This window comes from Osmerus mordax, chromosome 12, assembly GCF_038355195.1.
Source record: "Osmerus mordax isolate fOsmMor3 chromosome 12, fOsmMor3.pri, whole genome shotgun sequence".
NCBI lineage: Eukaryota > Metazoa > Chordata > Actinopteri > Osmeriformes > Osmeridae > Osmerus > Osmerus mordax.
This window is the reverse complement of record NC_090061.1, coordinates 12,699,462-12,718,344: the sequence shown is the minus strand read 5'-3', so window position 1 is coordinate 12,718,344 and position 18,883 is coordinate 12,699,462. Positions and strand designations below refer to the sequence as shown.

Genomic DNA, 18,883 nt, shown 5'->3' with positions numbered 1-18,883 from the left:
TTTCAGGCAAATTATACAATGAGACTCCCATATGTCAGTTTCACTCCAGCAGATGAAAAGATGGGAGGGCACACCACACACGCAGGAATTTGGTAGGAATCCCGGGCCCCGTGACAAAAATATATGCCCGGTTCCGAGTTGGTATTAGAGATATTAATAGGCCTAGGCTGCATGCGGCCCAAGGGGCCTGGTTTCCCGCCCCGTGCGCCTAAGACTGCCTGATACCCTTGAAAAGGAAAACACGGGTGTGTGTATCTGTTTGTGCCTCATAGAAATATAGTCCTACTTGTTATTCACAATATGCATTTACATTTCGTGTGCGAAAGCTTTTAAAGGTAAACCAGGCAAATGATCAAACGTTAACTTCACCAAGCCATTTATACTTGATCCCTATATTTCTATTTGTAAATACAAATAGAAATACGTAATATGTAAGAAAAACAATGTGTTGCAATGGATGATATTTTAACGTTGAGTTTAGTGAATGTAATTATATAATTTTAAAAATGAGGCTACATTAAGCTAATATATAGCCTATCTCATTTATAGTGCCCGATTTTGCTTTATTAAACCTTTATAGACTTAGGCATGAATATACTTGCTGAATAAAATTCGAGGGTAAACGGTAGGCTTATTCATTGTGTGTTCATTAATACATGGTTTAGTGGTGGTATTTTATCAGACAGAAAATAACCCATATGGCCTAATACGTGTCTGTTCGACTGCGGTCCATACCTTGAACACACACACGCACTGGTTAAGTGGTTGGAGCGGGACGCAGCGTGGGATGAGGCGGGTAAGGCAGGCGGGCTGGCAGGCAGCGTGGTTGGGCTGGAGTGGACAGCTGATAGTCCGCGTTAGCTGTGTTTGGGGGCGTTTCTACCCCCCTCCCCCCACCACCACCTCCACCACCACAACCGCCACCCCACCCCGCCTGTCACGCCCCTTTCCCTCTGGGGCTACTCCGCTGTAGTGTGTGATCCCAGAGATGGTCCAAAGTGATTCCTCTGGGAAGAAAGAGCGCAAATCATCTCTCCCAAGCGCGAGAAGCGGAGCTCGGGACAGCCTCATCTGTGTGATTAGCGCGTCCTTCATCTGAATAGAGAAATACTTGGTGAATAAAGAAATGCGAACATTTTTCAACAACTAAATTCTCACGGAGGACTGGAAAACTGACGTTTTGATTTTTCTTTCTTTTCTTTTCTTTTGGTGAACCAAGCGCTCCTTGATTCTGAGGGTTGTCGCTGACTGCGCTTCTGTCATCCCACCGCGTGGTTCATGTTCTGTGGTGTGTTTGTGTATTTGTTTTCTCTCTCTGTTCCTCTCTCCGTGAATAGTTGACACACGGTGCACATAACCCTGAATGTTGACAGCTCCCCTTTCCTCCTACAAGTCGGATCTTTTGTATACTAAGAGAGGAAACCAAACAAGAAGTGAGCGAGACCGCGCCACTTGCTCCGCGCAACATCGATTCTCACTCTCTGACAACGCGTTCAATAGGAAGGGAGGCAGAAATAAACTGCGATCTAAGGAGGGAGAGAGAGTGTGGGATAGAGAGAAAGAGAGAGAGGGAGAGAGAGAGAAACGAGTGAAGGGGAGGAGGAGAAGTGTGTTTTGATGTTTGGGATTCAGGAGAGTATCCAGAGAAGCGGTAGTAGCATGAAAGAAGAGCCGATGGTGGCCGGGATGAATACAGTGCGAACTTGGATGCAGGGGGCCGGGGTGCTGGACGCCAACACAGCCGCCCAGAGGTAAGCCTGGGGCCGCTTCCACTGCACTACCCCCCGGGGTGTGGAAACGGAGCTCTCTGATTTTCTAAAATGGGGACAATTGGTCCAATGGAGTGGGTCGCTGATAGCTTTTGATTCTTATTTTTATTACGCCGCTTAAGGTTGCTGTAGGCTAAATTAACAGATAGGATACAGTTATATTGACGGAGGCAAGGACATTGAATGCAGAGCATAATGTTACTTGTTTGAAACAAGTAAAGAACGAATAGCCTATTAAAAAAGCAATTTCTTAAACAGTGTGTTTTTTTAAACAAATCCTGAAGCACTATATCTAAATTCAGAATTGATGATGTAACCGTAGATTACAGACTACTCTCGAGCTTCTCTTCTTTCTTTAGTTGTACTTATTTTTATAAGATGGTCTTCATAGGCTACACTCCAAAGCAATAACATTTCCGTTTGTTTAGGCAATTGTACAAATAAAATACGTAAATAAACCCACGGGAAAACGTTTATTATGGAGGTGGTCAAGTTTCCATGCGCAAAATGAATTAATGAACTTAATCCGTATTTCTCAAACCATGACACTAATTATAGACAGGCTATAGTGCATTGATTAAAATCCTTTGTCACAGAGAAAATACAATTTGTGTTCACGTGGTAAATAGAGGCCATGTGAAATGTTAATTTCGAATTAAAATGTGTTGATTACACAGACCTGAGAAACATTTTGAGTAGCCTTTCACTGTGTTTCGCGTTGTTGTAGAAATTGTTGTTTATATGTTTGAATGTATTCACTTGGATATGAAGAAAGTTTTTTTTATTTGAGATTTACAATCGTAACAGACTTGTAAAAGATGTGCTCATTGAGCTGGGTTCTGCTTTCATCCGCAGCGGAGTTGGTCTCGCCCGGGCTCACTTCGAGAAACAGCCGCCCTCCAATCTTCGGAAGTCCAACTTCTTCCACTTTGTTTTGGCTCTATACGATAGACAGGGACAACCGGTAGAAATAGAGAGAACAACGTTCATCGGATTTGTAGAAAAGGAGAAGGTAGGTCTTTTTAATATTGAAGATAATTGCACTCATTTATTTTATGTTTAAATTGACAATTTTCCCTGCAATGTCACCATCGTCTAATTTAGGATATAGGCTACCGAACAATATTTTTTTAAACGTTCACTTGTTATTTTAGCTGAAGATGTTTTATTTATTTTGACTTGATAGTTATATTCGATACTTGTAGTTGTCCATGTAGCCTATTTATTATTCAAAACGTTCAACTTCAACTCTGAGAAGAGTAGCCTATCATATGGCTTCATGTTAACCTGCACATTTGAAAATAAATGAAGCGTTTTTAACGATAATAGCCTATAAGTGATGACAAATGTGAATTACATATTTTAAACAGTTTTACATTGTCTATATGGACCTATATTAATTTAGACAATTGGTATTAATAAGTAAATTATACTAAGGGAAGAAAAAAGAAGGGTTGCTGCCCTGTTATAAATAATATTGTTCAGTTGAATTATTGAAAATAATTGAGGTCCAAAGCGTTATACAAGCGTGGTCAATATGAACTTTTTGTCAAGTGGAATCTCGGTTTCAATTGTGGGTCATCTTTAAATCGTGATTGTCACAGTATAAGGGGTCCACGGAGACAGCAAACAAAAATTGAACTTTTGAAAGAATCTCCCGAGGTTTCCGTCAAGAGACTCAGAGAAAAATGACTGAATCACAGAGGTTTTATGTGATCCCGTTGGTCCGCAGTGACCTGAGTGTTGGTTTTTGCAGGAAACGACTGGGGAAAAGACCAACAATGGGATCCATTATAGACTGCAGCTCCTCTACAGTAACGGTAAGATCCGTTCTCACAAACACATGGAGTGAAAAAGTCCTCATGGTTCTGGACAATTTATGTCATGATAGCCTTGCCTAGCCCAATTCCCTTGGGATCCCAAACACAGCCTACCTAGGCTAAACCCAAAACTTTACGACTTCGATGTTGTCATCTCACGCGCGTTTAGGTTATCATAGCATATACGCCTCTAGATAACATTTTCATCGTTATATTATATTGTTATAATACGAACATACAAATGATCACTGTCAGGCTACGATAGCCTTCTTTTATTAAGTTAACTTATCAATGAACATTATTATTATGAATACAATTAGGTTTCCTATTAGGGTTCCTCCATCAGGAGTTAACCTTTTGTTGTCATCATTAATACAGCATATTATCTTTTAATTGTTAACCACTACCAATTCTAGTTTGGTCGGCCGAAGAGACAAGCGCAGACAACAGCTACGTTTCAAAGTTCTCGAAATCACTTTTTCAATTTGTTTTAAAATGTAGGCCTACCCTGCGTGCTTTTACAGTATTTACCAAACCCATGGTTTCTCTTCTTCTAAGTGATAATTTCACATTGTTACCAACTTTCATTTTTCTTGTTACTAAATATTTCAAGAATGGTAACGAAAGACATTTTTGAAAGTAAAGTCAAAAGAAGTCATTGTTTCTATATTGCACACATTATAGTCAACGTTTTTTGTTGATTTGTGATTCTTATGGAATGGTCAATGTTCCAACACACACCATTCCAATATCACAATATTTTCGATCTAAGGAGTTCTGATATTAACATATTTAGTAAGGAGACGTGTTGATTAAAGTCAAATTTTTGCTATTTCCAGGAATCAGGACAGAACAGGATTTTTATGTGCGTCTAATCGACTCCATGACCAAACAGGTAAGAACTGAATGCTGCTCTGACTCACTACAGCTATAGAGAACTGGATTGTGCAGTGAGTAAGAAAGAGACCGGTGCGTGCATATGTGTGTTTGTGTGTGTGTCCAACTGCATGTGTGTGTTTCCATATCCCTAGGGGAGCTATGCAATGTTGTTATGGTTTCCTCTTCCAGTCTCTCCTCAGTCCTGCTTCAGAGGCCCTCCACATCAGTACAGTGCAGCCTGCTTGATAAACGACCTGTCTTACCTGTGGAATACATTTAAAAAGGGCCAGAGGACCAGAGGACATGTATCCATACTCCTACACAGTCTACAGGAGCGAGTGGAGTGTGTGTGTGTGAATGTGTGAGTGTGTGTGTGTGTGTGTGTGTGACTTAGACAGTGATGCATACCAGCTCACTCTTACAGGACCTTGACCCTGATTTCCTCAATGTGAAACAGGACAAGCAACACCTCAGAACTAGCATGGGCTCCAGACACCACAACACCACAGAGCAACACAGAGCAGCACACTCAGAGACCAAGTCCATCTCTCTGTTTAGTTCAAGCACACAGCATCAAACAGAATATTCTGGATCCTTGGACTGATATTCTCTTAAGAAAGGCCTATTAATTAAAAAACTGTATTAAGAAAACTTTTTTTTCGGGAGGTTAGAAATATGTGTGGCGGCAAAGACACAGAATGAGAAAGCGAGAGAGCAAGAGAAGATACGCCACCGTTTGCGTGTGCACGTGTGTATGCATGGATGTATAAGCCTGTGTGTGTGTGTGTGTTTATGTGCATACAGGCACAGGGTGATCACAGCCCTGGAGAGTGTGTTGAGAGGTTTTAGAGGAAAACAAGACTGAGGTTTTTGGACGAGGTGCTTTAGAGACCAGATGGTGCACGATACTCCAGTCTGGCAGTCCAACTGCTGAGGACACACACACACACACACTCAATATCTCAGTCAGAACAGAGCGTTCTCATTCAGGAGGACTGAAGCCACCTCCTCAGAGTCCCAGGGCAGAGAAGCTTGTCCGACATGCTACACACTTCCTAGACGAAAGACATCATGATAGTACGTTAATGTGTGTGTGTGTGTGTGTGTGTTTGAATGTTCCATCGCTTGGTCCTTCCCAGTCGCGGCGTGTCGAGTAGAAACCATCACACACCAATCAGCGAAGCAACGGTTCACAGTGACCCCCCCCCCCCCCCCCCAAACTACTGTCTACGTCATGACTGAACCCTTTTATTTCTCCTCCTCCTCTTCCTCCTCTTCCTCCTCGCCCCCCCCCCCCCCCTCTCTTTCTTCCCCAGGCTATTATCTACGAGGGTCAGGACAAGAATCCGGAGATGTGTCGGGTTCTGCTGACCCATGAGATTATGTGCAGGTAAGATGGAAGAAATTCTTCAAACATTCACAAACACTTCCTTTCATGCAAGTCAGTGTTTGGCAAGAGGTTAAGAACCAGAGTAGGGTACACTTCATGGAGATTCAAATAGAATGCTGCATTTCTTCCTCTCTGCCTTGAAACTAGGTTGTGGAGAAGTGCCCTGGCCTATTTTTGTTGGCGTTTGGGTGTGCGTGTGTGTGTGTATCATTCTCATGTTCTGCTAATTAGGACAAGGAAAAACTCATTACTCAAAGCCATCCTCCCGTTTGTCTGTGTAATACATGCAGTTTGCTCTGTCCTGACAATGAGATATGTGCAAGAGGATTCACATTGCACACAAAACCCTCTCCCTCTCTCACACACATACTCTCTATTCCTCTCTCTTTCTGTGTGTCTGTATTTGCATATGTGTGTACCTGTGTGTGTGAGACACCTTCTGTCTGGAACTATAGAGAAACGAACATATTCTGGGTAGCAGTGCAATTTGGAGGACTTTTGTTCTTATGCTGGAGGAAGCTGTGCAGATCAGAAATGTGATCTGGCTTTCCTGTGTGTCCTATGGGACTGAGCAGAGGGGGAGGCTCCCGGTTACACACACACACGCACACACACACACGACGCACATACATTCACATAGTTTGGGGGAGGTGGGGGTCGGGGGTGCATTACACAGGAACAGTCTCATGCAGTCAAATGATTCCGAAACGACTCGTCACATCAGTATGCAGCCCCCCCTTTACCCAGCATGCACCACTCCACAGGTCCAGTGGGACCACTCCGTGACCCACTTCTGAGATCGAAAGGAAGAGAGCCCGAGAGAGAGAGAGAGAGAGAGAGAGAGAGAGAGAGAGAGAGAGAGAGAGAGAGAGAGAGAGAGAGAGAGAGAGATTGGGAGAGATGGTGGAGTGAGAGAGAAAGAGAAGAAGAGTGTGACAGAGAGAGAAGATGGTGGAGGCATTAAAGGTGAGGTAGAAAGACAGGGAAGGGTAGTTGAGAGGAGGAGTAATGAAGAGGACTGGAGAATACAGTGTGTCTGGGTTTGAGCCGTCTGACTAAAGTGGAGCTAACCTGCGAGCCCAGCCTCACCTCTAGTCTTCTCCCCCCACACTGGTGTGAAGACGCAGCTCCCGACCTCACCCTCACCCTCCCCTGCCTTCCCCAACCCCCAACCCTGCCCCATGCGATTTCACATGCAGAGATCATGCTAACCCACCTCTCTCTCTCTCTCTCTCTCCCTCTCTCTCTCTCTCTCTCTCTCTCTCTCTCTCTCTCTCTCTCTCTCTCTCTCTCTCTCTCTCTCTCTCTCTTCTCTCTCTCTCTCTCTCTCTCTCTCTCTCTCTCTCTCTCTCTCTCTCTCTCTCTCTCTCTCTCTCTCAGTCGGTGTTGTGACAAGAAGAGTTGTGGGAACAGAAACGAGACGCCCTCTGACCCCGTCATCATCGACAGGTAAGATGGTGCCTCCAATTTCCCCCCCCCCCCCCAAAAAAAACAAAAACAAAAAAAAAAACAAGAACAACCCTGACCTTCTCTGGTGAGTGTGAGATCCAAGAGCCCCAGTCACAGGGTTTTTGGTTCAACCGTGGTTGGCTGATGGTTCGAGCTCTGGTGCTTGAAGTGTTCGTGGATTTGATGATGGGAGACGAAGCATTGGTCTGCCTCTTAATGCCAAGTAACATCACAGACTCAAAAAACACACACACACAAACACGGACACACAGACTTGCACATCCTCACACAAACACTCACATTCACAAGCACACTCAACAGTCTCTTGACAGTATGCACTCTTTTCCTGCCACCATAAAACAGGCCAGACCAAAGCAGCAGTTCCCAGAATTTATGATCAATCAAAGAAAAGAAAAGGGCGTTTGATTTACAGTCTGTGGACAAGTGTGTATGTCTGTGTGTGGTTGTGTTGTGTGTATGCATGCATGTGTGTGTATGCTTTGTGAAGGAAAATCATTTGTTTACGGTGGCTTGTTTAGTTGTGAAGTGTGCAGATTGAAAGCTTCTCTTGACTGGGGAGTCTGAGTTCCCTTGCTGAGGTGGTCAAATAGAGTACATTCAGCACAAAGCTCTCTTTAAAAGCTTGCCATTTCTTTTTTTTTCTTCCCTAATATGAAGGCATTACCATGCAGAGGTAGAGTGTGTCTGTGTGTGTGTTCACGTGTGTGTGTGCGCGCGCGTGCGTGTGTGTTTTGGAGTCTGCGTTTGTGTGTGTTTGTGTGTGCGGTGTTAATGAGGCAATGACCTGTGCTATCAGATGAACACAGCTGTCTTCTTCTTGCTGTGGCTCTGTCAGTAGCAGTTCTCTACCTGGCTGAGTGTGTGTGTGTGTGTGTATGTATGTTTGTGTGTGTGTATTTGTGCCCGCGTGTGCTTATGTGCGTATATGCGCGCGTGTGTGTGTGTGAGAGCCACCCCTGTTCCGCTCCAGTGAAGCGGAAGGCTTCACCTCAGTGCTCCCTGAGACAGCTGCACCCCACCACGTGGCCTCAGCCAACACGCCTGCCCATCACTCCGACCGTGTGTGTGTATGTGTGTGTGTTTACACACTCTGCATACTTGTTGAATGGCCCTTCATCATCGAAGTGTATGATCTTGTCTTCAGCCCTCTTTAGCCTCCCTTTGGGGGGATGTTTGTCTCTCATTCTCATTTCGTTTTTTTTCTTCTCAATTTTTATTTATATATATTTTTTTTACTTCTGGGGCTTTCTCTATCTCCCTCTCTCACTCACTCCCCCTCCTTTTCTCACAGCTTTGTTAAGGTACTGTTATATCTCTGCGCACATGAGTAGCATCGACAGAGTGTGCTTATGTGTGTGTGTGCTTGTGTGTGTGTGCTTGTGTGCTGTGGTAGCTAGCTCGCTGAATTCCCCTGGCACAGTCTGGCTCAGGTGCGAGGCCAGCATTAACGAACAACAAATTAGAACAGGGGGGAAAAAACGACGGCAACATATCCTTTTTCCTTTCCAGCACACACTCCCTTCTTTGTTGCAAATAGGTCAGAAGTGGATGGCAAGAGAAAGAAAGAAAAGAAACAAACACATATAGGAAAAGAGAAAGAGAACGAGTGAGAGAGAGAGAGAAGTTGAAAGGAAGAAAGTGAGAAACTGATGGACAGAGAGAGAAAGAGAGTGCAAGAGAGTGGAAACAAGTGAGAGATAGAGACTTAGAAAGAGGAAGCTGGGAGGTGGGAGCAAAGAGAGAAAGAAAGAAATAGAAAGAGGAAGGGGGAGTTAAGAAAAAGTGTGCGCGAAAGAGAGAGAGAGAGATAGATAAGCAAGGTATACATATCTGCTCATTTAGTCCTAATATATCCCTGGCAGTTGTAATAATAAGCCTTTCATAACAAACAAACAAGTATGAGGCTGGAACTGACTCAATTACTCCCAGCTCCCCTCCTTCAGATTCATAAAGAAATACCATCGGCAGCCCCTCTCCTCCCTTGAAGTTATTTAGTTCGTTAAATAAGGCCTCGTTAGTGCTCCGCTGTTTCACAGAGATGATTAGATTTTACAGCCCTAATTAGCCAGGCTAGGTCCAACTCCTCGGGAAGAGTAATGGCTCTGATTGGCTAATTAGCTTCCTCTCGTTAAGACAGGAAGAAACAGGCCAGTGCAGCAAAACCCCAGGAATGAGGGAAAATACAGTCAACTAATGAGAAACTTATTTGATTGTTAGTGGAACAAATACGGCCCGGGTGTGTATGAGTACTGGGGGTGTGTGCTTGTGTGTGTTTGTGTGTGACTGAGACAGTGATGTGTGCGTCTGTTGCGACAGGAGAGGCGTTTGTGTGTACAAAACACATTCTGGATTTATAAACTCTATTAGAGGTTGGTTGAAGGAGGTTGGAAATTAGAGAAGAGAATTTAAGTTTTAAAAAAAAAAGTAACATTTAATTGGTCTTATTTTTGTATCCAATCTAAGGTGTTACTTCCTTCAAGGACATAGCGTTTCCTTTTTATATGTATTTCCTGTGAGCGCCAGCCGATGTCCTCCCCAGGGGAATGTGTGTGGTCCATTTTATCCTTTAGGGAAGAGGGAATTATTAGAAGGGGGCCCTTGGCTTCTCTGCCTGTCCTAGTTAATACAGGGTTAACCATATGCACTCACCGTCAAAGAGCCCATCATCTGTCTGACTGAACCTCTCACCCCTGCAGACCTCTGCTGCTCTCCTCTTCTGCTGTCTCTCCCTCCCTCTCTTTCTGTCTCTCTTCATCACTCTCCCTCAATCCTCCTCTCTCCCCATCCCTCCCTCCCTCCCTCCAACCCTCTGTCCCTCTCTCACTCCCTCCATTGATATCTCTTTTCCCTATCATGTTTCCATCTCCCTGTTGGCTTTGTCTCAATCACACTCTCTCTCGCGCTCACTCACTCTCTCTTTCTCTCTCTCTCCCTCATTCTCGCTATCTCTTTCTTTCTTCCTTTCTTCCTTGCTCTCTCTCTCTCTCTCTCTCTCTCGTCTCTCTCTCTCTCTCTCTCTCTCTCTCTCTCTCCCTCTCTCTCTCTCTCTTCCTCGCTCCCGTTGTCCCTCTTTCATTCACCCTTTTGTATCTGTATTCTCCATTCCCTCAGGCAGTAGGAGGTGACTGTCCCTCAGGCTCAGAGTGTGTGTTCCCACCTGCCACCTGTGTCCACACGTCCCTTTAGCTGCCTCTGTGTGTCCCTTCAGCCTGCCTGGGGCTGGGGCCTGGGGCTGGGGCATGTGGCGCTGGGACCTGGGCGCTGGGACCTGGGCGCTGGGGCTGGGGCCTGGCAGAGCTGCGGGTGTACCCCAGGCAGGGGCAGCATCTCTGGGGGAGAGATCAGGGGAAGAGACGGCCTCTGTGGGCAGAGATAAGGATCCACACTGGCTCAGTCCCATGCTTAAAAAAAAGTTATTCTGTGACAAACCATGGTGTGTGTGTGTCTGTGTGTGTGTGTGTGTTTGATTGCTCTTGCAGGGTGTAGTTAAAGTAGACCATTTCCATGCCTGTGTGTTTGTGTTCGAGCTGATGTCCGTTGTTTCCTTGTGAGCGTGTGTGTGTGTGTGTATGAGAGGGTTTGTTGACAGAAGCCATTTCCTGCCGAGTGTGTGTGTGTCTTGAGAGAAGAATGTCAAGCAGGAAGTGCTCCTCCCGGAGAGGATGATGTCATCACCAGCATCTTCCTGTTCTGGGACACATTCTGTCGACTTTCAAAACGTAGAAAACTTGAATGTCCTCCGAGAGGCCATCTGTATACAGCACAGAACATATAGAAACATCAAAGACTATAGTTCACAAGGACCAGTCAGGATTTTGAAACTGCGTCTTTTTGGTCTAGGAATTGTCTTGAGAATGCATCAAGATACAATAGGGAGAGAAATGACTCTCTAGCTCACTCTGAGCAGGGGAACCCCCTCCACACACACACACCTCAACCCAGTCACTTCTGTGGTTGTTGTGTTTAGATTCACTTCCTGGGGTGGGAGGTCATGTGTTGCCTTGGCTAGGCTAACGCGCGCTAGTGAATAATGGATGTCATTGACTTTGTGTCAGGCCTCCAGTCCCCCAAGCCGAGCCCACCCATGTTTAATTCATCTGTCTCATTTATGTGTGTGTGCGCGCATGTGTGTGTATGCGTGCATGTGTGTGTGTCTCGTTTAAAGGCCCAGTCTGCACCTGTCCAGCCATTATCGCTGTTCTCATTTGCATTCGATGCTAATACGGTTTAGTGGCAGCCCCTCCTCTCCTCTTTTCTAGTTCTATTCTCGTCACCCAAGATGTGAAAACAGACATTTCCCCACACCCAGAAAGCACTTCTGTGCTTTCTGGGTTCTTTACCGATGCATCCGGTTTGTTTTCCGGTTGGGTTCCTCTCCTGTCAATTGTGTGTAATCTCTCCTCCTTTCCTCTTTATGCTCTTTCATCTGATTTCTTGCTCCATGTCATCCCCTCTCTCCCACCACTCCGCCTGCCTGCATGCTGACTGCCTGAGTGTGTACTCTCGCACGGGTGTCTAGGACCCACCAGGGGGACGTGGGACTCAACCTGATCTCTGGAGCGTAGAGTCCTAGAGCTGCTCAACTGGAGTAACATCAGGCTAGCAGATGATCATTTGTTGGTTCTGGAAGATGTTTTCATCGCCATCATTCTGTAACGAGGATGAACTGTCTTCTGGACAGTTGAATGCTCTGGGCTTCTTGAGGACTAGCTACTTTGTTGAGCTCCTCGTGTTTTTGTGTGGATGTCGTTTTTTGGTTGGAGCAGCCTTCCGGTGTGTGTAGGGTTGTTTTGCGCCAGGGTGTGGGTCTCTGGTGTGTGTGATGTTTGCAGAGATCTCCTGAGGGCGTATCAGCAGAGTTGCTGGCTCATCGATACGCATGCAGACCTCCCTCTGGTGTTGGCTGCTCATGCACACACGCACGCACACACACACCGCATACACACACACACGCACCCACAGGCAGACTTACACGTATACAGACACACGCACGCACACACACACACCCAAGCGCACACTGACCTCCAGCTCTCTGCATCTGTTTGGTTCTGTCGAGGTTTTTTTTTTCTTTTTCTCCCCCCCCCACACACCTCCTCCTCCCTGTTGGTGGAGGAGAGCCCCAGGGGACAGAGGGAGCCATGATTGACAGGGGGGGGTGTGGGCGATGGGGTTGGTGGGTGGGAGGGGTGGGGGGCTGTTTGGAGGTCGAGGCCGTTTCGAAAACCATCTCTGACTCTCCCTCTCATCCTGCAGCTCGGCCCTCTCACCTACAGCACCGGCCCGCGTTTGCTGCCCTTAGACACGGAGAACCAGCAGGGCCATGTTCACGTGTTCTGTGTCACACACAGAGCGTGTTCACCGCTTTTGGAATCATACCCTCTCACTCTCACTCTCTCTCTCTCTCTGTCGCGTACGCAGTCTTTGATTAGCATGCTAATCGCTCTGCTAATCACCCCGATTGTTTTGAGTCACTGGTACGGTTTTGCGGCTTACAGCTCGGCAGATCTGATGGTCTGCTGAGCGGTGGGGATGTTATGAGAGGCAAATTAAACTGTTGAAATGGGACTGACAGCATACAAGACATGACAGCCAGATTGAGGTGCAGTTCAGGGTGAGGCAGGGCTCATGTCTGAGACTGAACAGAATGGGCTCAAGTGAATTCTTCTTCTTCCGGCATGCTGTATAGTGCTTAGTCACTGTCCCTTCACTTTCCAATGTCATTTGACCCGGCCTCTCTCTCTCTCTCTCTCTCTCTCTCTCTCTCGTCTCTCTCTCTCTCTCTCTCTCTCTCTCTCTCTCTCTCTCTCTTGCTTTCTCTCTCTTTCTCTCTATCTCTCTCTCTCTCTTTCGCTTTCTCTCTCTCTCTTTCTCTCTCTCTCCTCTCCTGTGTGGATGTTTGTTCGGTCTAGCAATGAAAGGTTGCTTCGGCCAAACTTGACCCAAATGAGCAGTGTCCTGGCTGGTGTGTCCTAGTTCTCTCCCTGTCTGTCCAAGAGCTATTTAAGACACCCTGGTGCTGAAATTGTAGGACAGAGAGAGGAGGGGGGTATAGAGAGAGAGAGAGAAAGAGAAGGAGAGAGTGCTGTATTCCTCTAAACTGCAGTCCCTGCGTCACTCTTTCTCAATTTGCTTTATTTAACATGGTGAATAGGGCCCTGCTTTGATGCTCAACATGAGTTGACATTTGGATTAGTGGTGAGGTGTTGTATGTGTGTGTGCGTGTGTGTGTATAGGGGCAGTAACATTTTCCAGGATTCTCTCCTCAGCTTGCCCTGCAAGATGCGCTCAATTTGCTTTTCAAATGAAGCGTGAAGTGTGTGTGTGTGCGTGCGTGCGTGTGTGCGTGTGGCAGGCGCTTTGTTTTCACGTTGCTCTGATGTGTGTGGACATCCTCTTTCCTCACAGCCCATGGCGGCATGCTAAGTGCTTGCTGAGAGCTGATGTGTTGCATGGCCGCCTCGTTTACAGACTAATTCAATAGACACAACAGCTAAGTGGGGGACACCTAGGCAAGCTGAAGAGCTACACTGATATATATTACAGCCCCCCAGTCCCCAGCCCCCAGCCCCCAACCTCAGCCCCCAGCCTCAGCCCCTCCGCCTCCAGGCCCCAGCCTCAACTACCAGCCCCCAGCCTCTAGCCCCTAGTCTCAGTCAGGTTTCTTTAACAACTTATGGAAGGCAGAAAGACGGTAGCTGAAACTCAAGTCAGTGTCCTCCTTTCCTTTCCTCTTCAGTTAACATATCACAATGACCAAGTTCAGACTCCCAGCCTGCGTTCTCTCTCTCTCTGTCTGCGCTATCAGCCCGTAACATCGAGCACTGCTAATTTGAGCAGCGACGAAGAACCGTCTTCAAGAGGAGCCATCTCTCTCTGTAATTAACACGAAGAAGAGACGTCAATATGAAGACAATTATGGTCAACAGAGCCCGCCGATCAAAGCCTTTTATACATCCCCAACATCCTAATGCGTTCTGTTTACTTTGCATTAGCTGTGTAGCGACGGGACCCCCCGGCACATGTCACTGTTCTACTTCAAACGGGCCGGCTGGCGGTGTAGGGCTGGGCTGTTGTCGTTTTTCTGCTCAGCGCTCAGGAGATCCAAAGTGGGGCTGAGACGTTCAGATACTTTGTTGTCCAACGTCGCCTCCGCTGTTTGTTTGTGTCTCCTGCGTCGGCGTGTGATTGTTTACTCGGCCGCTTGACCCCCACGGAAAAGAAGGCGTTCCACTCGTTTACTGTTCTTGCCTTTGCGCTGCCAAATCTTGGCTCGAGCAGTCTGTGTTTGTTTTATCTCTGTTCTCGCTCTCTCTCTCTCTCCCCTAACTCTGTCTGCGACTCTCGTCTTGTCTCTGTCTTTACCTTTCGGTTTTCCGTTTCTCTTCCCCCTCCATCCCTCTATCTTTTCTCCCTTTCTCTTCAACCCCCCCCCCTCTCTCTCTCTTTCCTCCCCATCTCTCTCTCACTCTCCATCTCTCTCTCACTCTCCATCTCTCTCTCACTCTCCATCTCTCTCTCCATGGCCAGTTTCTTGTCTCTGTAGTATAAGCTCTCTAATTACCTTCGCTATTGACTTCTCCAACTGCATGGTTGTGATTTACATCAGCTGACATTCAACCGAGACCCACCTCCTTCACATCAATGAACTGCACTCCCTCTTCCTCACCCATCCCTCCCTTCCTCTCCTCAACCGCTCCCTCCTCCTTACCCCTCCCTTCCCCCTCCTCACTCCTCCCTTCTCCCCCTCTGCCCACCCACCCTTCATTTCTCCCTAACCTCCACTCTCCTCCTCCTACTCGCTTCCCCATGTATGGATCTAAAGTGAAGGCTGTGACAGTCCTCACAGTATCAGGATCCTGCATGTGTCCCGTGCGAGGCTGGCCTCAGACTGGCCCCACTGCCCCAGGGTCAGAGACAGGAGAGACACGCCATGAAGCCAGGAGAAGCCAGGCCAGAGAGATAGCATGCACAACCAGCTAACCTGACAGTGATCACACATATGTCTCCTCTGTCACCTGACTTGTTTTGGTGTGAGGAGTTGTTTACAGGACACACACACTCCCACGCACACACACACACTCACACGCGCACACACACACACACACACACACTCACGTGCCCACACAGACTGACACGGGCTGGTGCCTCTGTCCGTGGGGAAAGATGAAAGAGAGACAAACTGAAAGGGAGGATGAGATGGTGAACATGTACATGGCATCTTTATCTCTTTGACAGGAGGACAGTTAAAACAGCACCCTACTTGAGCTGAAAGGGAGGGGGAGAGAGAGAGAGAGAGAGAGAGAGAGAGAGAGAGAGAGAGAGAGAGAGGGAGGGAGGGAGGGAGGGAGGGGAGAGAGAGAGAGAGAGAGAGAGAGAGACAGCAGCAAGTTAAGAGAAAGAGAGTAAGAAGAAGAGCGTTTGTGTATCTCTCTCAACCAAATTTTAAATTGGGAAGTGAGAAACTTTCAATTGAATTCTTAACCTGGTTAACTTAAAGTAGTTAGGACTTTCCTTGATTACAGGCAACATCCTCGCGCCGGGAGAAAAAAACTAAACAATTACAGCCCTTGCTCATCCCCCATTCTCCCGTGAAAATTACAAACGAGCAAAACGACCATTCATCACAAAACTACAAACACGTATTAGCGCCAGTTTGCCTCCACAGGAGAAGAGATAACAGTTGGTAATTGCGAAGACCGGCTCTATTAGTTAAGTATGCTTAATGTCACTGCCTCTCGGCATTAATGGACATTGTAGTATTATGTTCCTGCGCTCATTACACACACAGATGCAAGCACACACACACACACACTCCATTGACCCTGCAGCAGGAGTCTGCGCTTCTCTAATGAGAAATGGAAATTACTGCTCCGCTAACCGCTTCAAGACACACACACACATATACAGACACACACACACACCCACACACACACACACACACACACACACACACACAGCAGAAGGCATTACAAGGGGACGGAGGGGTATGAGCTACACACATGCCCGGGGAAGCGATTTCGATGCCACTATCAGAGCTATCACATTATACGTTTAATAAACAAGAAACAGGAAGGAGTGCCCTGGCTCTGTCTGATTTCTCCACTCTGCAGGCAGGGAGTTTTCAACCAGACAAAAAGCTGCTGCTATCCACGTCTTCTCCCAGCAAACACCTGTATGTAGATGGAACATGTGAGAGGAGCGAAGGGGTTAGGTCTTGTCCCACCAGGGTCACCAGGGCTACCAGGTTAAGGTCAAGGAGGATTCTAACGCCATCGCACACACACACACACACACACACACACACTGGAACACGCCGACACACACGTACACACCGATTGTTTGCTCGTGTTCACACTTGAGTACATGGCACACACAGACGTACTGGCAATACCATGTTGACACAGACACACACACACACACGCACAGTCGCTGTGGAGAGTCTGGCACGAGCCCCCAGCCTGGAGCTGCAAGTGGCACTTGAGATGTGTGTGGAGAGGGGCGAGCTGGTGCTTGAGATGAGGGGAGGAGTGCAGTGGGACCGGGGGTGGGGGTGGGGGAGCTGGGAAGAGAACTAGAGCAGTGCGGTACATGGTGTGTGTGTGTGTGGGGGAGTTTTTTTTGGGGGGGGGGAGTTGGAGGGTAAATCAATGATGATTTATAATTTACAATCACCAGGACCTATCACTTTTTAGGGCCTCCATTCTCTCTCATCAATATTACATCAGGACCCTGACTCAGAATGGGTGCTGGACAGAGAGGGAAGGAGAGAGGCCTGTGGCTAGGGTTTGTGTGTGTGTGTGGTGTGTGTGTTGAGAGAGTCTTCGGTTCTGCTCATCCGCTGAGGTTGTGAAAAACATGAGACAGCTTCCAGAATACACAAGTGTGTGTGTGTGCGTGCGTTGCGTGTGTGTGAGTAGGCTGACTGACAGCTTTGTATTGATCTGTGGGAGGCCCTGGTGTCATTAGGACCAGCATGGACCAGCAGGCACACATGGAGGTCGGGGCACTGAGCATGTTGGTGTGTGTGTTTATGTGTGTGTTTGCGTGTGTGTGTGTGCGTGTGTGTGCATGTGAGGTGTCCAGTAGTGACAGACTCTGAAGCCTCTGAAAGAAAATCAATCATGTCATAAGAGGACAGAATCCCTGCCCTTCCTCCCAATCTCTCCCCTCTCCTCCACTCCCCTCCCCTCTCTCTTCTTCATCCCTCTGTCTCAATCACCCATCATCATCATCATCATCTTCGTCTATCTCTGTCCTTCAAATCCGAGGGGCAGTCAGTCTTTGTTTTATCATCAAAACACACAAGCACACACACACACACACTCTCGGGAAAAGTGACACACAAACACACTCCTGTGTGGATCAATGCAGCAGGCTGACCTGGTTAAGTGGAGCTGTTTGTGTCAGACCTGACCCCAGACCAGGCTCATTAACCTGGGGGCATCAGGGCCCCTTGGCCCCTGGTACAGGCTGCTTCCATGCTGGAAGATTCCATACGAAACGTGGGTGCTATGTAGCGAGGCAATAACTGGACACATTGCTAAACGTTGCGTTAGGAGATATAGTATGTAGTGGGAAATATCATTCGAAGGTGGTGGAGGGCTTCAAACTATGTATTTGACTGTTTCTCAGTTTGTTCTCAGCAAAAGCAGAGGAGAGATGGTGTACTCTCAGTAGGCTATTTAGCGGGTTCGCAATGCAGTGGTAACAGGTTCACTGTGTTCCACCTTGAAGAACTATTAGCAATCTTTTCATGTCGACACACTCTTTCCCCCGCACGCACGCAAGCACACCTACTGTAAAAGCACGTATACATGGAAACACACACAGGCATACACAAGCCGACACATATGCGTACTCACACACACACAGACACACACACATACACACAAACACACATTACACCTGCTCCCTACTCTGTGTAGTCCTGATAGCCTCTGGCAGCCAGAATGGTGGATAAGAGCAGGAGAGAGACTCCGGGCCTCCAAAACAGGTTCAGAACTAACAACTTCTAATTAGCAGAGCTGCCGTTGATTGGCTTACAGCATTAATTAGCACAGGTGAGAATAATGAGCTCCCCACAGACCTCTTTGTGGGTGTGCATGTGTGCGTGTGTGTGGGGGTGAGTGTGCATGTGTGTGTGGGGAGGATGTTATTATGCAGGGATGGTCCCTGGTGAGACTGTGAAGGCAGAGAAGAGAATCAAACTCATTACTGAAACCAGGCCAACCTGAGTGCTAGGTGTTTGAGCTTCCTCATATAGATCCAGCCCTCCCTCTCTCTCTCTCTCTCTCTCAAACTCTCTCTCTCTTCTCTCTCTCTCTTCACTCTCTCTACTCTCTCTCTCTCTCTCTCTCTCTCCTCCCCCTCCTCCCTTCTTCCTCGTCCAAGGCTGTCCACCTCACCCTCTTTCTCTCTGTCTGTCTTTCCAACCCCCCCACACACACACTTCTCCTGCCTGTGTCTCTGTCTACCCCCCCCCCCCCACACACACACACACACACACACACACCCACACACACACACCACCACCCTCCTCTCTCATTCTCTCTCTC

At 47.3% G+C, this 18,883-nt stretch overlaps 1 protein-coding gene across 1 annotated transcript; it reads left to right on the top strand.

Annotated features, from left to right (window-relative positions):
- The first annotated feature begins 1,649 nt into the window (after positions 1–1,649).
- On the top strand, positions 1,650–13,975 carry LOC136954565 (transcription factor COE1-A-like). Its single transcript, XM_067248190.1, has 9 exons — positions 1,650–1,751; positions 2,625–2,781; positions 3,526–3,589; positions 4,429–4,484; positions 5,785–5,858; positions 7,239–7,307; positions 10,537–10,690; positions 12,582–12,650; positions 13,907–13,975. Exons 1-9 carry the CDS (start codon positions 1,660–1,662, stop codon positions 13,973–13,975), a joined length of 804 nt encoding a protein of 267 aa, XP_067104291.1. The 5' UTR covers positions 1,650–1,659.
- Positions 13,976–18,883: the final 4,908 nt, after the last annotated feature.